General features: G+C 30.7%; 2 protein-coding genes across 3 annotated transcripts; both read left to right on the top strand.

The window, feature by feature from the left end:
• Positions 1-237: 237 nt before the first annotated feature.
• On the top strand, positions 238-3,119 carry LOC113859139 (probable protein phosphatase 2C 58). Of its 2 annotated transcripts, none has more exons than XM_027491955.1 (5): positions 238-356; positions 1,009-1,257; positions 1,435-1,711; positions 2,084-2,238; positions 2,814-3,119. In XM_027491955.1, exons 1-5 carry the CDS (start codon positions 324-326, stop codon positions 2,949-2,951), a joined length of 852 nt encoding a protein of 283 aa, XP_027347756.1. In that variant the 5' UTR covers positions 238-323; the 3' UTR covers positions 2,952-3,119. The 2 variants fall into 2 exon arrangements, with proteins under 2 accessions (XP_027347756.1, XP_027347757.1); XM_027491956.1 differs by having other exon boundaries at positions 324-360; positions 1,019-1,257; positions 2,814-3,081.
• Positions 3,120-8,573: 5,454 nt separating this feature from the next.
• LOC113859138 (zinc finger CCCH domain-containing protein 2) lies at positions 8,574-9,641 on the top strand. The gene has a single exon (XM_027491954.1). It carries the CDS (start codon positions 8,574-8,576, stop codon positions 9,639-9,641), a length of 1,068 nt encoding a protein of 355 aa, XP_027347755.1.
• Positions 9,642-20,642: the final 11,001 nt, after the last annotated feature.

The following is a 20,642-nucleotide window of genomic DNA, read 5'->3' as shown; positions in this document are numbered from 1 at the left end:
TTAAAAAAGAATATGATAAAAATTTACATGATTGAGATTGAAAGAAAATTAAACTCTTTTTCCCATGGATGCAAATGGGAAGAATAAACAAGTGGGAAAATAGTAATTATGAAAATAATGGGATAAATGACGTGAAAGAGAAATATGAAAGGAAAGAAAGAAATATCGTCGGCAAGAACGCGTTATTGCGAAAGAACGCAGGTCTTCAAAATAAAGTTGTGGGCAAGTCACGTGCTCAAAAGTCAAAGTTGCCTTATTTATACACTCTTCCTCATTTTCTCTAAGATCTTTCTTTTTCTCCCTCTCTTTAGCATTATAACATCATGACTGGCAGAGAAATCCTCCATAAGATGAAGGTATGTACAAAATAGCATGAAATTAATTATGCCATATTCATTTCAATGTTTCACATGAACTAGTGCAGTGTCGTTTGTTCATGGGCCTGCTTTGCAAATGTAAATTCTTACTATATACTAGAGTTTTGTTGAGGTTATGAATTTGTTTGCAAGTAAGTAATGCAACTTGTTTGTTCTTTCAACTAGTTTTCTGAATAGTAATTGATATGTCATGGTTAATTCAAGTGGTACATACTCAGGTCTCGGTTCTTTGAAAAAAACCTCTAATGAGAGAGCTTGTTTTGTTATATTGTGGATGTTTCTTACTGGAAATATTTGTGGCCTAAATAAATGTAGAGATTCATTTGGAGTGTCCTTAACAGTAAAACTGATGATTGCATAAATGGGGTATGGTCAAGATGGCCGTTGTCATGTGCTTGTATTAATTAAGATATTGATGTGTTGACTTTGTAATTGGGAAACACATCATCAACTTTTTTTTAAATCCGTACTCTTGCTCAGAAGTATGACATGACAGTGTAAAGTATGGCAATTCATTTTTTGTTTTTTACATTTTAATTAAAATTAGGATTCCATAATTTTCATTTCAACTTAGTTCCAGGGTCAAGCTTCCAAAAAATGATACTGAGATTGGCTTTAATCATGTGTCTAGGAGAAAGCAGGGTTTGGATCATCAGCAGCAAACACAGGGAAAGGAAAAGGCAAAATATCAAAACACATTTCACATGGCTTTCACTTGATGAAGGGAAAATCAGGCCATCCTATGGAAGACTACTTAGTTTCAGAATTTAAGAAAGAAAAGGACAGAGAATTAGGCTTGTTTGCCATATTTGATGGCCACTTAGGCCATGATGTTGCAAGCTATTTACAGAACCACCTCTTTCAAAATATCTTGAAACAGGTAAGGTAGCTTTCATATATGTCACTTTAGTTTTGTTACATTTTCATGAAAATTGTTGTTGGATAGCCCCCCAAATGTTTGATAGTTTCCACTTTCCACTACATCTAATGATACCCTTCTTCTAAACCTGCTTCAAGTGGTTCTTCTTGAACTCATACCTCTGTTTTCTATAAACAGCAAGACTTTTGGAGTTTAACAGAAAGGGCAGTAAAGAGAGCTTATCTTGAAACGGATGAGAAAATATTGGAACAAGCACTTGTGTTGGGAAGAGGAGGATCAACAGCGGTAACTGCAATACTGATTGATGGTCAGAAGCTTGTAGTAGCAAATGTTGGAGACTCAAGAGCTGTTATTTGTGAGAATGGAAAGGCTAGGCAACTATCAGTTGATCATGAACCAAGCAAGGAAAAAAAATCTATTGAGAGCCGTGGCGGTTTTGTGTCAAATATTCCAGGTTAGCCAGTTTAGCGAGTTGTTTCTTATACTCTCCAGTAAAATATGGTTTTGTAAAACACAGAAAGTGCAACATGTGCATGTGTTAAAATGTAGGATTTTGGATACTATTGGAATTTATTATTAAATGAGAATTTATTCATGATCTTGATTATGGAGATTATTGGAATAAGTTGAAAGTAAAATCTTTTAATAAGCATCTCCATGAAGTTGATTCAAATATATTAAAAAGAATTTATAAGATGGCACCAAGTCACTCTTATTGAAGTATATTTAAATCTATGCTTTTATTTTTGTTTCAAACTGATTCCCGTTAGAAAATATGTTGCATAAGTGGGTATGTAGAACTTCTAAATTTCTGTTTCTTTTGCAGGAGATGTCCCTCGGGTAGATGGACAGCTGGCAGTAGCAAGGGCTTTTGGTGACAAGAGCCTGAAGATGCATCTTAGTTCGGAACCTGATGTTTTTGTAGAGGAAGTAGATCAGCATGCAGAGTTTCTTATTCTGGCTAGTGATGGAATATGGAAGGTTAGTTTTTTAACCATTTTCTTTCTCTTCTAGTTCATTATATACTTTTCAATAGATGGGACATCCGAGACACTACTCAATCGAAAAGTGGTAGGGAGGGAAAGGGGATTGTGGGGAAGTAACAATTTGATTTGGAAACTATGGCTAGAGTATAAAGAATTTTATCTAAGTTTTGTCTTAAAATAATTATAAAACTTAGATCAAGTTCTTTATATCTTTGCAATCAAATTCTCAAATCAAATAATGACATATTGATATATTTAGAACTATATTCTTAGCAGAGTTTATTTAATGTTAGAAAAGACACCCACGTGTCATTATTTGATTTTGGAATGTGATGGTAAGTATATAAATAACTTAGGAAAAATTAACAAGTGTCACAGGACATTGGTGTTAGACAATAAAAAATAGAAATATTTTATTAAAAAAATGTAAAAATGTACTCTTCTAAGTTTATCCTTTATAAAATCTCAGTGGGTAAAATAAATGGAGCATTACATTTTCTACCTTTGTTCAAAGTTCAGTATAGCACCTTTATTTATAACTGACATTCTTTTTGGCATTGATGTATGCAGGTTATGTCAAACCAAGAAGCAGTGGATTCTATTAGACAAATAAAGGATGCACAGGCTGCAGCAAAACACTTGATAGAAGAGGCCATTGCCAAGAAAAGTAAGGATGACATATCCTGCATAGTAGTCAAGTTCCAATGACATGTCTATGGATAACCCAGAGGCCCTGAAAGTGTATCAAGTATAGCTGATGCATTTATTTCTTTTCTAAGCTCTTGTAGAAGAAAATTTCTCAAGAACAGATTGCATGTATAAATGATCCAATCAAACTTTTACCTTTTTCAATGATATTTTTTAAACTGTTTGTGTCAAAATGAATAGTTTTTTGCTGCCACAATACAGTAGATAATAAGAGTTTAATTTCCTTAGTAAAGTTAATCACTAAAGTTAAAAACAATTTCATTTTGGTGTCTTTAACGAAGTTTTGGAAATTCAATTAATGCAAGAATAAGTGATAGCATGTTGAAGGCATGATGATGTGACTCGTGAAGTTGAAAAACGGCCCATGTTTCAAAATGAAAGCCCAATACTAATCCAGCTTAGAGAAGCTACGTGATGGTGCAAGGCATTTTTCAACATATTATTTTTTAGCACGTTATATATTATTGACTGTGTTAACTTCAGTTTTATGGAGTAATATTAAGGATATATATGAAGAAAAAAATTATATAAAAAATTAAAAATATTTTTTTAATATAATAATTATTTTTAAGTATAACTTTTATTTTTATATTTTTAATACCTATCTTAAAGATTGATATTAACAAACACATTTTATTAGAATTTGTTTGAAGTAAAGATAGAAGTAAGTCTTATCATTCATTTAATAAATTTTACTTATAATTTTGTGAAATTTAATAATAAATAATTTATTAAAAAAGTGTATAGCAATATTACTAACATTTCTCTAAAAGGCAGTATCGACTATCGAAGTTGCCCATGAAAGGTTACTGTTAAGCCTCAAGAACAAAAAAATAAGCAACTAAATGCATGTTAAATGCCAGCATATATTTTCAATAATAATCAAACCGTACTTTCATTAAAAAAAATAGTGTCCTAAAAATATTAATTAAAAAATTTAAAAAAATTATATTGTAAATAGTGCCTTAAATATATTGATTTACATTTAACTTTGACTGTATTAAAACGTTAGGCGACTAATAATTTAGAACAAATCTATATCATATCACAATTCTTATACGTGTCAGTTCCTCTTTTTTTTAAACTTCCGCCCAATTATTAATTATTATTTCTTGCTGAAATGCCCAGTAAAACAAATTAAATTACTCTTTCAAGTTTCAAACTACAGTTCTTTTATAAGGTGAGATATAAAATTTGTTTTATTTTAATTTACATGAAGTAAAACATATATCATATTTGATATTTTTTCTAACTTACACTATTTTAATAAAATTTTGATATTATATTTTAATAATGTGTGGGGTAGAATGGGATGAAAAAGACAAAAAAAAAAGGGTTCTTACTTTTTCTTCATCCCTTGCATGCAATTACCTAACCTTGAACTTGTGTGTTATTTCACGTGGATTTGAGGAGCGAGTCCATTAGACATTGAACAGGTGTCAGGGTTGTCTCTCCATTATTTTGAATGAATATTCTTTCAAGGTTTTAAAAGCAGTGATGGTCCTAAAAAGTTTGGTCCGGGTCATGGTGATGCCTAGGGATTCATTTTCTTTAATGGGCCTAACATTTCTAGTCTTTGATGAAATCAATGGGCTTGGTCTTTGTTTCAAGATAAACTTGAATGTGGTATTACCCTAATTCAATGGAAGACAAATGCTTCATATACACGTTAACTAAGTCAACAATGACAAATACAATCTTTTTTCTATTTTTGAATAAAGTCATCACTCATAAATCTTACTCGTGTACTCTATTTCCTTTTCTGATATATGGTCCAATGTGTACTGAAGAATAATAAGAGGCCAATTTCTATATCTTACACCATTCCTTTTCCATTTTCATTATAGTTTATAAGATTTAGTCAGCAGTTGAATTTAAGAGATAAGCATTTGCCTAATTTTTCATTCAAATTTTCTCTGAAAAGATAACATTAACTTGATGGGATTTCGTTGAAAGGTATATAATTTCACTGAACAAGTTTAATGCTTCAACACTTTATTATGTTGACATACTATAACTTATGTCATAAAAGAAAGTATAGTCACGTCTTGCTTGTAACGCATCATCACGATATCCTATTTCTGGTTGGATTTTGTTAACTTGAGTTTAAACATTCATAAATAAATAAATTTTGTTAAAAAAAATATAATTATTATATTAAAATTAAAAAATACAATAAATACTTTTTTAATAAAATTTTATTATTATTAATTATTTATTCTCAAGGTTACCCTTTCTAATTTGTTAAAAAATTGTCATTGGATCAATTTTCAATTATTACTGCAATCAAGTTACAGAACAGCGTAGCCGGGGCAATTCATGCCTTGGTATTCCTATTAATTATTCAATATAATATTTATACAATTACATACTATTTTTATTCTTTTTAATTTAATTAAAATAAATTTATCAATTATGAAATAAATCAAACCATTTTTATAAAATAAATTAAGATAAAACTAGTATTTCTTTAATTTCTTTTTTTAGTGTTTTTACAAGTTATATATATATATATATATATATATTGATTTTAACTTGAAAAAAAAGTTTAATTAACTTTATTTTTTTATTTCTTTTCTTGACATACCCAGCTATAAAATAAAATAGATACTTTGATCCCTTAACTCAATTATTAGTATACTTATAGTTCACTTCTTCCCCATACTACGAGGGAAAAGGAAAATGAAAAAACTACTATTAAAGCAGCCCATGCAAGGCTTACTATATCCATGTAAATTTTGTCTCCTATCTTTATAAAAAGGAATCATTTTTTTTATTGTTCACAAATATTTCTCTTGTATTTATTTTTCTTTTGTATTATTAACTAATAATATTATAATAATAATACTATTATAATATATAATAAGAATACTATAATAATAGTGAAATTGCTGGTACAAAGTCAAAAAAGGATTTTGGGCTAACACCATTGACGAAAAATTCTATTAAAACATCTAACAAATTCTTATATGATTTTTAGTAAAATCGAAAAACATTAAGTATAAACAAAATATCCAGAAACATCCTTGGAAGTTTTAAGAGAATGAATGTTATTAACAGGTAGGAATAATGGGTTATCAACCCACCCTTAGTACTGAAATGGGTTCTTTACAAGAAAGAATTACTTCTACCAAAGAAGGGTCCATAACTTCTATTCAAGCAGTTTATGTACCCGCAGACGATTTGACCGATCCTGCTCCTACCACGACATTTGCACATTTAGATGCTACTACTGTACTATCAAGAGGATTAGCGGCCAAAGGTATCTATCTAGCAGTGGATCCTTTAGATTCAACGTCAACTATGCTCCAACCTCGGATCGTTGGTGAAGAACATTATGAAACTGCACAAAGAGTTAAACAAACTTTACAACGTTACAAAGAACTTTAGGACATTATAGCTATCCTTGGGTTGGATGAATTATCCGAGGAGGATCGTTTAACCGTAGCAAGAGCACGAAAAATTGAACGTTTCTTATCACAGCCCTTTTTCGTAGCAGAAGTATTTACCGGTTCGCTGGGGAAATATGTTGGTCTAGCAGAAACAATTAGAGGGTTTAAATTGATTCTTTCTGGAGAATTAGATAGTCTTCCTGAACAAGTCTTTTATTTAGTAGGTAATATCGATGAAGCTACTGCGAAGGCTATGAATTTAGAAATGGAGAGCAAATTGAAGAAATGACTTTAAATCTTTGTGTACTGACCCCCAATCGAATTGTTTGGGATTCAGAAGTGAAGGAAATCATTTTATCTACGAATAGCGGACAAATTGGAGTATTACCAAATCATGCGCTTATTGCCACAACTGTAGATATAGGTATTTTGAGAATACGCCTTAACGACTAATGGTTAACGATGGCTCTCATGGGCAGTTTTGCTAGAATAGGCAATAATGAGATCACTGTCTTAGTAAATGATGCAGAGAAGGGTAGTGACATTGATCCACAAGAAGCACAGCAAACTCTTGAAATAGCAGAAGCTAATTTGAATAAGGCTGAAGGCAAGAGACAAACAATTGAGGTAAATCTAGCTCGTCTGCTATTGCTCGAGTCCGTAGTCAATCCTATTTCCGATAGGAGCAGTTGACAATTGAATCCAATTTTTCCCATAATTTTGTATCCGTAATAGTGTGAAAAGAAAAGAAGGCCCGACTCCAAGTTGTTTAAGAATAGTGGCGTTGAGTTTCTCGACCCTTTGCCTTAGGATTAGTCAGTTCTATTTCTCGATGGAGGCAAATGAAGGGGTATAACTCAGCGGTAGAGTGTCACCTTGACGTGGTGGAAGTCATCAGTTCGAGCCTGATTATCCCTAAACCCAATGGGAGTTTTTCTATTTTGATGCCGTGATCGAATAATAATTGAGAATGGATAAGAGGCTCGTGGGATTGACACGAGGGGGGCTATATTTCTGAGAGCGAACTCCAGGCGAATATGAAGCGCATGGATATAAGTTATGCCTTGGAATGAAAGAGAATTCTGAATCAGCTTTGTCTACGAACAAGGAAGCTATAAGTAATGCAACTAGGTATATATATATATATTAGTTTTAACTTGAAAAAAAAGTTTAATTAACTTTATTTTTTTATTTCTTTTCTTGACATGCCTTTCATCTCTGTCTTATCTAATTATATTTTTTATTTTTCTCTCTTATTTCTCTTTTTCTATTTCTTATTTGTCGAGCTTTCTCCCAAAAATTAGATGTATATAATATTCTATATTAAAAGATGCTTTTTTTTTTTCTACAAAGATGTTTAAATAGACTCCACTGCATCTAAAAAAATATATAAAAGTAGAAGGAAAGAAACAATAAATAAGATCAATAATGTGATATAAAAAATAAAAAATATTAAATAAGTGTTATCACTATCTTAAGTGTCATGAAACAAAATTATTCTATATTATCGCATCTTTTTACATTCCACCACTTATTTTAAAGGTGAACCATCAATTATTATTTTGTGAAGAAAATAGTCATTTTCTTGATCCTTTAATATACTATGCATGCATTTATTTTTGTTTTGAAATGCAAAGAAATTAAAGAAAGTAATCCCCAGGGATTTCAGTAGAGAAATTAACAAGGGACAATTAACATAAGTTTTATTTTATTTTTTGATAAACCCAAAGTTGAAAGTCAAGAAAGATACACGAAAGAGGATAAGGTAGAGTAAATGTAATGAAACCAAAGTAAATAAATGAAATGAAACTAACTTTGGAATATTTGGTGAAAACAGAGAAGTTCCCCTATGTGAAGGCTCAGGGCTTGTGGTAGACCCTTGAAGTGATTTAGAATTTTCTTGCTGAGTGTGCCAATTCCAACATAACCCAAAACAAAAGTAACATCAAAAACTTGGCATAGCATATTTCACCAAACCAGCTTCGTAGCACAGTTACACATACCCAAAACTGATGACTGCAACGATTTGTCAAACTGCCACATACCCTCCTTTGCATGCTGATACCAAATGTTATGCAGCCACGCCCATCCTCAACACCTATCTCTATCACCCACTCTCTCTCTCATGAAGACCTGAATCCCCCTATATAACTCACCCCTTATTTTCCTCAATCAATATCCAATTCTCTTTCTCTTTTCACACACTTCAAAACAAAGGGTACCCAAAAACATGAGTAGTGTTTGTGCAGAGCACAAGTTTCAACTTCAACCCTCTCACCAACTTCTCTCCCTCAAGAAATCCCTGAGGGACATTGACATCCCTCCAAGGAAGCTTCTCACCCGCCGCGCCTCCGCCGCTGCCGCCCGTGATGGCGCCGGCGACTTGTTTTCCGATGATACCCTCTTTCAGAAATACCTTCCCCACAATGACCAAGTGGAATCTGATGATGACTCCGGCGACCCTTATGCCTCCGATGACTTCCGGATGTTTGAGTTCAAGGTCCGGCGATGCACTCGCAGCCGGAGCCATGACTGGACAGACTGTCCTTTTGCACATCCCGGCGAGAAGGCCCGCCGTCGTGACCCTCGCCGGTTTCACTACTCTGGGACAGTGTGTCCAGAGTATCGCCGCGCCGGTGGGTGCAGCCGTGGCGATGCATGTGAGTTTTCTCACGGTGTTTTTGAGTGCTGGTTGCACCCTTCTAGGTATAGAACTGAAGCTTGCAAAGATGGTAAGAATTGTAAGCGAAAGGTTTGCTTCTTTGCTCACACTCCACGCCAATTAAGGGTTTTGCCTCTTAATGAGAACAACAATAACAAGTGCAACAGTAACATGAGCAAAAATAACCATTGTTGTGTGTTTTGTCATTGCTGTTCTTCTTCTTCTACTTGTTCACCAACTTCTACTTTGTTTGGCATGTCCCATTTTTCTCCTCCTTTGTCACCTTCTTCTTCTTCTTCCCCTTCTTCTTCTTCAAGGTTTGTGGGGTCTGAGAGTAACCATCCTGGTGTTGTGAGCTATAAGGATGTGTTCTCTGAGCTTATGTGTTCCTTGGAGGGTTTGAATTTTGGTGAGGCTTCTCCTGTGTCTGCTTCTACACCTCACAATTTGTCTTGGCTTGATGTTTCTTTCAACTCTGAGGATCAGCAACAGTTCATTCTTTCACCAACCATCACTTCTTCAATCTTTTCCAATAATGGGAAATGTTCAAGTGGCAAGTTCTCGAGGGAAGAGAATAGAGTTGTTGATGATGTCATTGCCCCGGATCTCGGGTGGGTGAATGACTTGCTGATGTAATGATGATGATGATGCGTTGAAGATTATGATGACTGAAGTGGTGGTGGTAGTAATTGTGAAGATGGATGATTCACTAAGTGTAAATACATGTGGGAACAAGCAACATATCTTTGGCTTCTGTTGTTATTTTTAATTATTGTTTTAAGTTCATTGCTTTCTGAATTTGTTCAACGTTGTGAAAATTCTGTAATTTTTATGCTCATTAATTATATTTGATCTTTTGCTTTGTGGATTGTGTAGAAAGGGATACTGATACTATGCTATGACGAACCTTTTTTTTTTTTTTTTTGGATTTTTCCTTAGCTTTATCTCTTGTTACTGTGATAATTACGTCTGTTAAAGCTCGTATTCTTTCTTTTTTTAAGATTTAGATGAGTTGTGATTCTGTTAGCTCCAACCAAATCCTTACACATGGCAAGCATGCAATGTTTATCGTGGCAAAATTTAAGATATTAATCTTGGAAGAGTTTTTGATATATACAGGTCAGTATCTCAAGTCAGCCAGAAAAGGAAAAAAAAATTGGCCGTGAAACACGAGGTGGCACCCAAATTTGGTAAAGTGATTTAAAAAATGAAATTCTCTGCACACCCAATGAATAAATTTTTTTTTTATTACTGCAAATAAGACATTGGCATAGTACAGATCAAGAATCAGTGAAATCAGCGATTATATATTTACTTGATAAAAATTAATGAATCGAAGCAAAGCATTCTTTTTAAAACTGGAAAGAAAGACCAAGATGAGAAAATAAAAGATGAGCATACCAGTCACTATATATATATATATATATATATAGCACATAGAGTTTATTATTATTTTACTAATTATTGATCGCATGCCATGCCGCGGCATTCTACAATAAAACCTTTTGGATTAAATTAAAGCAAATATCCAGTTTGTTGTACATATATATTAATGTTCATCACAACTCTTGTTGATCAGTCTCATAAAGTTTCAGGTACGATTGGTATGGATGAATTTCAAGTTTATATAACCAGTAGTAACTTATCTTCATTCATAAACATTTCATAAAAGTAGAACCATAAAGTAAATGTCTATATGATGATGAAAAAACAATAGAGTAACTTTAATGGAGTACTTATATTTGTGTTGCAGAGCTGTTCCCTATATAATTTCTTTCAAAGCAAATGCGTTGTGAGTGGAGATCATTGCTCGATATGTTAATGGAGGTCGTTATTAGAGGAATCACATGTACCAAACATTATTTGCCTTGACATGGCCATGTGAGCAGGGGTCTTTGCGTACAAGACATTGTTAGCTTCCTAAGATGGTTGTATTTGTTCCATTTTAGTATGAATAATCTAAATTGGGTTCCAATCACTATTCAAATCCATCGTCATCCTTTTCAAAAGACTAATGCAGTATCCCCTTTAGTCATTATTATCACAGTAATATTATTTACACATCATTTTCATTATACTACTTCTTTAAATGATAAAAAAAGTAAAGCACACATTCCATCACACTTAACTCATTGCCCTTTATTTTTTCCATACTTAAAAAAGCGTTAAAAATGGATACATTGTGGTGTTGAAATTAAAAGTCCTCATTACCATTTATCGTTAATGATAACTGTTTGCGTGCTAAGTTGGGTTTTTTACCAATTAATACGAATTTCATAAGGGTTTATCTGAATTATTTTAAGGAATAAATAGCTTTCTTTAAGTGGACTAATGAAGTTAAGACATTGTATTAAAAATAGTATTATTGTTTTTATTTAATTTTTTAAAGCAAAATCTCATCAATCGATCACCTTAAGATGAAATATATACCTCATTTGGTAACTTAGACAAACACATTTCATAAAAGAACAAGTTGCAAGAATGAGATAAGATTAATTAAAGGTCTTTCAATTTGCATGTGAACTGTAAAACACAAACCTGAAATTGAAGCATATTTGAAGTGGGTATTATGTGAATTCCAATTTCACAAGTGGTTATTTGAATTTAGATCCAAAATGGGTGGGACAATTGATACAGAAGCGTGTTGCTATCCATTACTCCTTATAGAACGACATTAAATCATAGAGCAAAGTGGGATAACGCACCATTCATTGATAGCGTAATATTTGTTTCCTAGGAAGTAAACTTATCTGAAAGACAGCTAAGACGGTGAGGGAATGACCCATAAGGATGTGCATGGAATAAGTCTTATGGTGGGGTTTGTTGGTTTGGTAAGGTACTGGGTTAGGTAGTGATTGCCATAAACTCACACCTAATGGTGTGGGATGGGGGAGCACTCCATACTAAAATGACCCATTGGCTTTGGGGTCCCCTCTATGCCCTTAACTTTGTGTCACAATTTCATGTTCATTTATAGAAGAAATTAAACATAAACTATTGTGGGACAAGCAGCCCATACTCTTATTATGGTTGTGACTTTCTTTACTAGTGAATTTTGGGAAATACTACCGACACCAGTAAAATGAGATTATCTATTGTCACTCTAAAATGTTCTTTAGCATTTTTTAAAAAATAACTTTATACAAAATCCTATTTTTTCTTGATTAATTAAATTTAAAAAAAAAAACTTAAATGAGAAGTGACAATCGATATGTTGAAGTAATAATAGACAATTTCATGTTGAATGGCTACAACTTTATTTTATTTCTGTCATGGGCCAATCGATGCATATATAATGCTACTTACTCAGATTCTCAATGCTCATGCACTTTGATATATTTCAATCAATGCTAGAGTTTCAATTCAATTTGTAGTTGAGATCTGAAGAGAGTTGTTCGAGTGCATTATTATCTTGGCCGATTAATGAGTTGTCTCCTTCCTTCTATATAGCATTCAAATGGTCACCAAATTTGTATGCATCTGCAGATTCGTGTGTTCACATCTATGCACGAATTACTATGTTCCAGAACCTAGCAGAGAATAAAACTGCCACATGAATTTTACAAGTCGTTATCTTGATTTAATAGCGTTGCCATCACCCTAGAGCATATTTTCCTGTTTTGCCAAGACTATAAGCTCTATAAATCTTCTATGTATGCAACATAACCCCACCACTTTTAAGTAGAGATGGATTTTCAGCATCCTGGTTGGTTTGTGTAACTAGCAATGTGTACTAAATAAGATTAGATGTTTTGTAATTTCAGTTAGGAACACATCAAACATCAAATAAAAATTGTCTTTTTATGTGATGATGATAAAAATAATTTTATATAATAACGTCCATAGATAATACCAAAAACTCTTCAATCCAAAATAGTATAATAGCTCAAACCATTAGGATAATCAACTAATGTTGGTTTGTGTGAGAAAAAAATCTGATTTTTTAAAAATAAAGTGCTTGGTAAAAGCTTCTGGTTTGAAGATAGAAAAAGAAAAAGAAAAAGATTCATGGGATACTCTTTAAGATCAACTGAAATTTCTTAGAACTAATAAAATCAAGATTGAAACTTTTTTATCAAAGAACATCACTTTATTGGTCGTATTAAGTTTAATTAATAATATTATTTTAAAGTTTTATATAGACAGAAATAATTTTAAAAAAACAGATAACAAAAAATAGAGGTAATATACTAAAGTTGGCCTTGCAATACCCACCCCTCACAGCTAAGCCTCAGTTTGTGAATTTTAAAAAACCATAACTAATGAAGATAGGTTCTCCAAAAATATTTAAAAAAGAGAGAGAAAATAGAGAAAGGTTATTTTTTTTTTACAAAAACGAAGGCCAAATCCAGCCTCACTCATTTTTAGTTGATTCATCACTGATTGGGCCAACGCGGACTAAATTGGCCCATTTACCAACTCCTAATTTTATGGGAATTTTACTTTTTATATGGTTATAATTGGATGTTGATTGGAGAAAAAAAAAAAGTTTGAATTGTGGGTAAAAGCAAATAATATAATTAAGCCAACCCGATGATGTTATATGATTTCCATTTTCTTGACTGTTCTTTGTAAAGTCACCAGCTTAGAGTTTAATATAGCCCAATGCAAGATATTAATAAATTAAAAAGTAATAGAAATTTGTTAGCATGTCTTTAAGATTAGCTTTAAGCAACTAAAATAAAGCATGGCTATTGAGAAAATAATTACATTAAAAATATAAAGTGTACTATTTTTTTATTCTACATAAAAAAATTTATTTTTAACTACTTAAAATTAAATTTGAAGGCTGATATTAATAAAATTGTTTTCATGCCGAAAAGTGCATTAATGGAGGTTGTAACAGGACCTAAGATAACATTGATCAAACGGAATCTAAGAGGATTTATTTGATTGATTCAACGTATGAAATCACAGAAAATTCCTTCCTTCCTATTGGCGCAAAAATAGGGATCAATTTGCCAATTGATTGGGTTGGGGAATTACTTAGGTAGTCAGGTTCAATACATTTTGGCAATGCTCACTTTTTTAGGTTAAAATTTGGTACACTATTAATATAATTATTTTTATATTCTTAATTAATTAAAATATATTGTGAATAGATTTTTAAAAATAAATATTATAAAAAAAATTCATTATCAATTCATTTTAATTAATATTTTGGCTTGTTTACTAAAAAAAATATCTTAGCTAATAATCCAAGATTAATTCTTTTCAGGTTTAGAGATCACCGAAATGAGTTGTCTCACCTGACAAAGTCTATTTTATATACATGACTAGGAATTGAGCCTCTATCAACATACTTAAGATGCACAGTTATCTACTAATTATACCAAACTATGTTGATTGCAATGATTATGCTTTTAACTAAATTAAGGGTATAGTAATTTTAAATTGATTAAAATTAATTTTAAATTATTAAGCATGATTATGATATCCATTTAAAGTAATATTGATCATAAATTTATATTAAAACATATAATTTTATTCAAATGCGTAAAAATTAATTTTTCTACGTCAAAACAAGCAGAGGGTACGGTCAAGTAAGGATGATGAAACCTTTAAGGTGGGGATCATTGAGCTCTGCCTTTGTGGAGATATAATTATTAAAAATAACTAATTTAAAATATGTTGTGGGTAATTAACTAAAAAATATGTTGTTGGTAAGTTTAAACTCAAAATAAATTTAATTTGAAGTGAAGTATAATGATGAAAGAGTAATTTAACCTTGTATTTACACTTTAAAAAAACTATTAATTTGGCTTGATAAACTAAGAAATGAAATGAGCTTGATTTTCTCTCATAAAAAAAATATATTAATAAAACTTAAGTGCAAGATATAATTTAAAAAATAAAATGTAGAATAATATATGTGGGTGTAATAAATTATAAAATTTAATTAATTATTTATTATTGTTATTATTTCGTACTCTACACCTAAAGTGCACTCCTATATATATTAAGGAGTCAAATTCCTGTTAGATTATTTTATGCCTATTAATGAAGATGGCAATGACATGTCTAAGATCTTCTGTTGAATGAATGACCTTTAGATATATGCATTCTAATCAATTCAAATAAAAAGGTGTAGACCAATTGTGGACAATATGAACTATATGAATATAATCCAAATGCTCTATTTCAAATTTTAAGATAAATTATTGTGGTTTTGTTAACATCAGTTGTTTATAATTATGAACTTTTACTTACTCATCAAATGATACGTGACAATATTTTTAAATTCATAATACAAAATTATTAAAATTCTGCTATATATTGCTTGATAAATGGTCAACATTATAGACAACTATTAATAGTTTCAAATCACACAATAATTTGTCAGATCTTTAGAGTGATAACCCAAAATACCATGCTTTTTATTGCTTTACCACGGAACCAAAAATGTTACGAATGTGTTAATCTTTATCTGACACTAATGTGTATTATTATGAGAACCAGAATATGTAGGCATGCGATGTAAGTTTCAGTCTGTAACGGTCTATTTATTTATAAATTACTTGACTAATCTGTGTTCGTCCACGGCAATTTCTCTTTGACCTTTCGAAAGTGAAAACCTTTTGCATCATTTTGATGATATCATCGATTTCTTGCTACAGAATATGATGTGTTGAAATCAGAATCAGCCTTCTGACATTAATTATTGGCTTTCGGGTGATCAATGGTGTTCGGCAATAGTCAAATATGCTAGTAAATGAAGATTACTTTTGTTGGAATATATAGTGAATTGACATATCAGTGTTTATTATTTCCCTTAAATGTTTGCTGTACTTTTATTTAAATGAATTTTGTTTGATTTTTTTTTTATAATTTCATTAATAATAAAAACATATTATATAATTTTTTAAAATAGAAGTACAGTAGACACATAAAAATAGTAATAAACACTTTATGATACATTATAAAAATTGATTCCCATAATTTCTGCTGATTTGAATCTTGAAAGGGTATGTCTATGCACATTAATCCTCGAAAGTATTAATTTTGATAACAGATAATGAAAAATAAACTCATCCCTCAAAAAAGATTTGTATAATGAAAATATTTAGAAGTGGAAGTAACACAAGTTACCACTTCTCAAGTAAGTATGGGAAACTTGATAGAACCATCGTGGTGGTCCTGAACCACTTGGATAAAGAATTATACATACATTCATGCTTATTCGTCAATTCGAGAAGAATATAATTAAATAAATGGAACAATGTGACGAGACTGTGGTAGTATATGGGCCAATTATGCAGAAGGATTCTGTCACGGGATTTGGATTCTTTGCAATTGTAAATTAACTACATTAAAACTTTTTCTGTTGTGTGTCATTTCAGTATAAAATGTGATTATAATAAAAGTTGAAAAAGAAACTAAGATCATTAGATGTTGAAATTGCACACGGTGCTGTACATGGGTATGTTGTGGTGGCATTTCTGTCTATCCATATATATTAATATTTTGTATACATAAAAGAATTTCTAGTGGAATAACATATAACATTATATGAAATGTGTTCATATCCAATAATGTGAGACATGTCCTTTACATAGGATTTGGATACCCCACGTTAAGGCACACGAACACCTCAACATAGTAGACTCAGGTATAACACAAGCCTTACAACCACTGAATATTTTACAAGTACACTCTGCAAGAGTCATAACTCGTGGGTTGTGATTCCCTACTTTGCATGTCGTGTGCATGCATATTGAGGTATCTACTTGGGCCTTGAAATTGTGTAATCGTCCTTTCAAGAAGTGGGTCACATGTGGGCTTATAAGGCCTAGTCATTAGTTTGACCCTTTTTAGTTTGATCCAGAACACGAATATATCCTGAACATGCCTTGTTAATTATTATATCGATATTAATTTGCTTTGGAAAAATTAAATAAATTACCTTATTGGAAATATGAAGTTTAATAGAAAGAAACAGATGCTATCTAAAATGGTAAACAATTATATATTTTTTAATTAAAAATAAAATAAAACTATAAATGTAAGTGAAAATAAAATGTTCATTCTTTTTTCGTATAAATAAGAATGGAATGTATGAATCTTCATATTTTTATTTCTTATACGAAGTTTATAGGATGATACGTACAATTTAACATCGTAAGAAACTAGCAAATTACATATATTAACCCAAAGTAAAAGGCAGAGATTATAATAAAAATTTTAATATCATACAAAATAAAAATTGTTTAGCCAGGTACATTTTTTCTTTCTTATTTTAAAAAGGTGTTTTCTAAAATTATCATACAAAATAAATTTTAGAAATAATAAAAAATGAAACTCACTCAAACAAGTACTTAAGTTATTTTCCAGAGTTTGGTCCTTTTGAAAAAATGCTTAAACAAATACACTAAAATAATAATAATAAAATAAAATATTCATAAAAAACATTTAAAATAAATTAATTTTATATCTGACAATAATATTTTAGGAGACATATAACACCTCCGACTGTATAGGTTTATAGAATTAAAATATAATATACCTTTTGTTGTTAAAGAAAGAAAAACACATCCAAAGAAAAAAAAATTGGCGTAACATTCATTAGATAACAATATAAATCATTTGTATTTGTCTTGTTTTATTTAATAAAAATAATTATATATGATAAAGGTAAAAAATTTATTATCATAGTTTTTAATATGATAAATAAAAAATATATTTTATGATTATTAAACAATATACAAATTGATGACCAGTAGTTCATTGAATCTACACGTTCCTCAACTTTCGAATTCAAACCCCAATTTTATGCTGTCTACAGAACTGTTACTGTGCCAACCAAAAAGTGGCAGCACAACAGTTCAACACGTTTTGGTTCTCAGTCTTACAAATAATTCAGATTGCATCCCCAACCAAAAGAGAAACATCCCTTCCCTTCTATTTTACAAGAATAATGTTATGTTTTTAGAAATGTTGCAAATATATCTCATATATTTTAAAATCTTTTCAAAATATTTACATTAAATATGAGAGTTCTTTAAATTGTAACTTTAGATATTGATATGACAGATAATATAAAGTACCATTAGATTCATATGTGTTGAATTAATTTATTTAATTTTAAGTTTTATATTTACATCTCACCGTATATAATTTTTCTTAGATCAACGATAGTTCTAAATAAATTATCAAACATTTCTTAAGTAGTTTCAATAATATTTTTATTAAAATTAAATTGAATAATATATATAATAAAAATAATACTAGTTTTAAATAATATTTGAATTTTGATTAAAAATTATAATAAAAATATTTAAAATACTGTATCTAAATTTTATACCGTAAAAAATATCTATAGTTAGATTGATGCTAAAATTAGCCGAAGGGGTTTATGAATTATGATCCCTAGCAAATATATTTAACTCTGATTTGATCGCTTAATTCAATGATGAATAAAAAAAATAAAAGAAGGTAAATAAAATAATAAAATGATTTAAAATAAACTATGGATAAAGTTTGATTTTATTTTATGGAAAGGTTCAGATTTGACTCAATTTTATTTCTCTGGGAAAAACTGTTTATGTATTATAAACTTGTAATTGCTATTATGATAATGTATTAGTATTATGAGCTTTGGTTATTTAACCGTATTTTGAATTTATGTTATTTATTTATGTTTAGAACACATGTTAAAATGTATTAGATGTTTGTGTTGGAAGTTTTTAAATTTAAGAGTATCAACTTGTATTGGTCAAGTCAGTGAACCAATATTATAACTCAACAGTGAAAGAGTTTGGAAGAAAAAAAAATTTGATAACTCCACACTATTTATATTAGAAAAAATATTATCCCTATGTTATAAATATTTTCAACATTAATCGAATTATACACAGAGGATTTAGTCCCACCAAAAAGACCAATTAATTTAGTATAATGAGTAATTGAAAGATACACCTATATGAATTTTTTTTTCATATAAAAAATTATAATTATATGATTCGTATAATATATTTTTTGTACAACATATTTTATAACATCAATTTTCTGTTTGTATTTTCTATAAAACATTTTTTAGCATTATTTTTGTAACGTCAACTTATTTTACATTTACATTTTTTGGTTATAAAAATTAAATAAATATATAATATAAATATAATTTCTCATAATCCAATCAGATTCGATAGAGAGTAAACGAAAGTTAACATAAAAATACAGTATCAGGTGTTTACTATTCAATGTGTTGATTAATTAGCGTGGAGTTATTTTAATTTAATTTATGATTTTAAATTTGAATATTTAAAAATTAATTATAGTAAATAGTTTAAATATATAAAACTTATTTCAATGTAATTTTTAATTAGAAGAAGAGCCTTGTTGATTAGTTTTTCAATATATTAATTAAAAACATTAAACCCTAAAATGTTAGCTATAAATATACTAATATTATATGTAATAGTTTTTTGTTTTAAATTCATTTGCCTAAAATGATACCAGGGACACGCATCTAGGCACATGAAAAATTTGGAAATTTCCGTGACTGGCATCGTGATTCTTGATAATTTCGTTGGAAACATGAAAATTGGAAACCCCAGTAATATACGATGGACAAATTTTTTGTACCGTTGTTCAAGTGTTTATCTTGTTTATATTAATTTTAATAATATTAAATATAATGTTAATCAAACTAAAATTTTAATTTTTAATCAATAAATAATATTTAAAAAAAAAAAAACTGAAACAACACCGTAGTTTTATCTAATACGATCCACTGGTAGATAAAGCAAACAGGTAAATAAATTGAGGTTGGGAATCATGGCGGCCCATAGCCGCCCGCATATCATTTTCCAGCACCGTGTCACGTGGCACCTCAACACGCAACCTTCTCATAGTGGGTCCCACCGCATCGCCAACTCTGGCGGCGAAACTTCCCGCGCTGCACCCTGCGCTTCAAGTCATCGTCACTCACCCACCCTCGCGCGTGTTCACGTAAATCAGCTAATAATAAAATTTAAAATTTTCAATTTTGACCCTAATCAATTCAGAATGGGAAACTTGTCTTCTTATCAAAAGTTTAATAAAATAAATAAAATAAAATAAAATGTGCTTTAAAGGTGCAAAGAAAATGAAAATGGCAATAAATGAAGAGATGCATGCGTGTCAAAAGGAAAGAGGAAGGAACGAAAGGAGAAAAGGAAGCGATATCCTCTCCACAGATTCCGCTGACGCACGCAGAGGGTCCTACCGAAAGCGGAAGCTAACTCCACTCCTTTCAAAACTTGCTTGCTTCTGTTCCCTACTCACTCCTTCTGTTCACTCATTTTATCTTCCATCTCACTCTTCTTCCTCCCTCTTTCCATTCAAGTACTTTGAAGCAACTAATTCAATTTATTATTTTCTAGGCGCTACATCTCAATTATAATTTTTATTTTATTTTAATATTATCATAATGAAAAGAAACTAATGAACGGGGAGGGGGAGAGAGAGAGAGAGAGAGAGAGAACAGGAGCAGTTAGTTATGTGGACGGCAAAAGAGGTACACGTGCCGTCCAAAGTGAACCCATGAGCATAGCCGTCAACACGGAGCGCTTTCCGTGGGACCCAACCACGATACTCCAAAATCTGGTGATTTCTTTGCCGTCGGTGCACCAACACCAACACTAACACTGTTACCTCATT

This window comes from Abrus precatorius, unplaced genomic scaffold, assembly GCF_003935025.1.
Source record: "Abrus precatorius isolate BTA unplaced genomic scaffold, Abrus_2018 Scaffold2, whole genome shotgun sequence".
Classification (NCBI taxonomy): domain Eukaryota; kingdom Viridiplantae; phylum Streptophyta; class Magnoliopsida; order Fabales; family Fabaceae; genus Abrus; species Abrus precatorius.
The sequence above is the reverse complement of the archived record's forward strand: the minus strand, read 5'-3'. Positions and strand labels throughout refer to the sequence as shown.

Coding starts and splice junctions, on each gene's coding strand:
- LOC113859139 (XM_027491955.1), top strand. CDS start 324: ATGACTGGCAGAGAAATCCTCCATAAGATGAAG. Junction 357..1,008: donor AAATCCTCCATAAGATGAAG/GTATGTACAAAA, acceptor TCATGTGTCTAG/GAGAAAGCAGGGTTTGGATC. Junction 2,239..2,813: donor CTAGTGATGGAATATGGAAG/GTTAGTTTTTTA, acceptor TGATGTATGCAG/GTTATGTCAAACCAAGAAGC.
- LOC113859138 (XM_027491954.1), top strand. CDS start 8,574: ATGAGTAGTGTTTGTGCAGAGCACAAGTTTCAACTTCAACCCTCTCAC.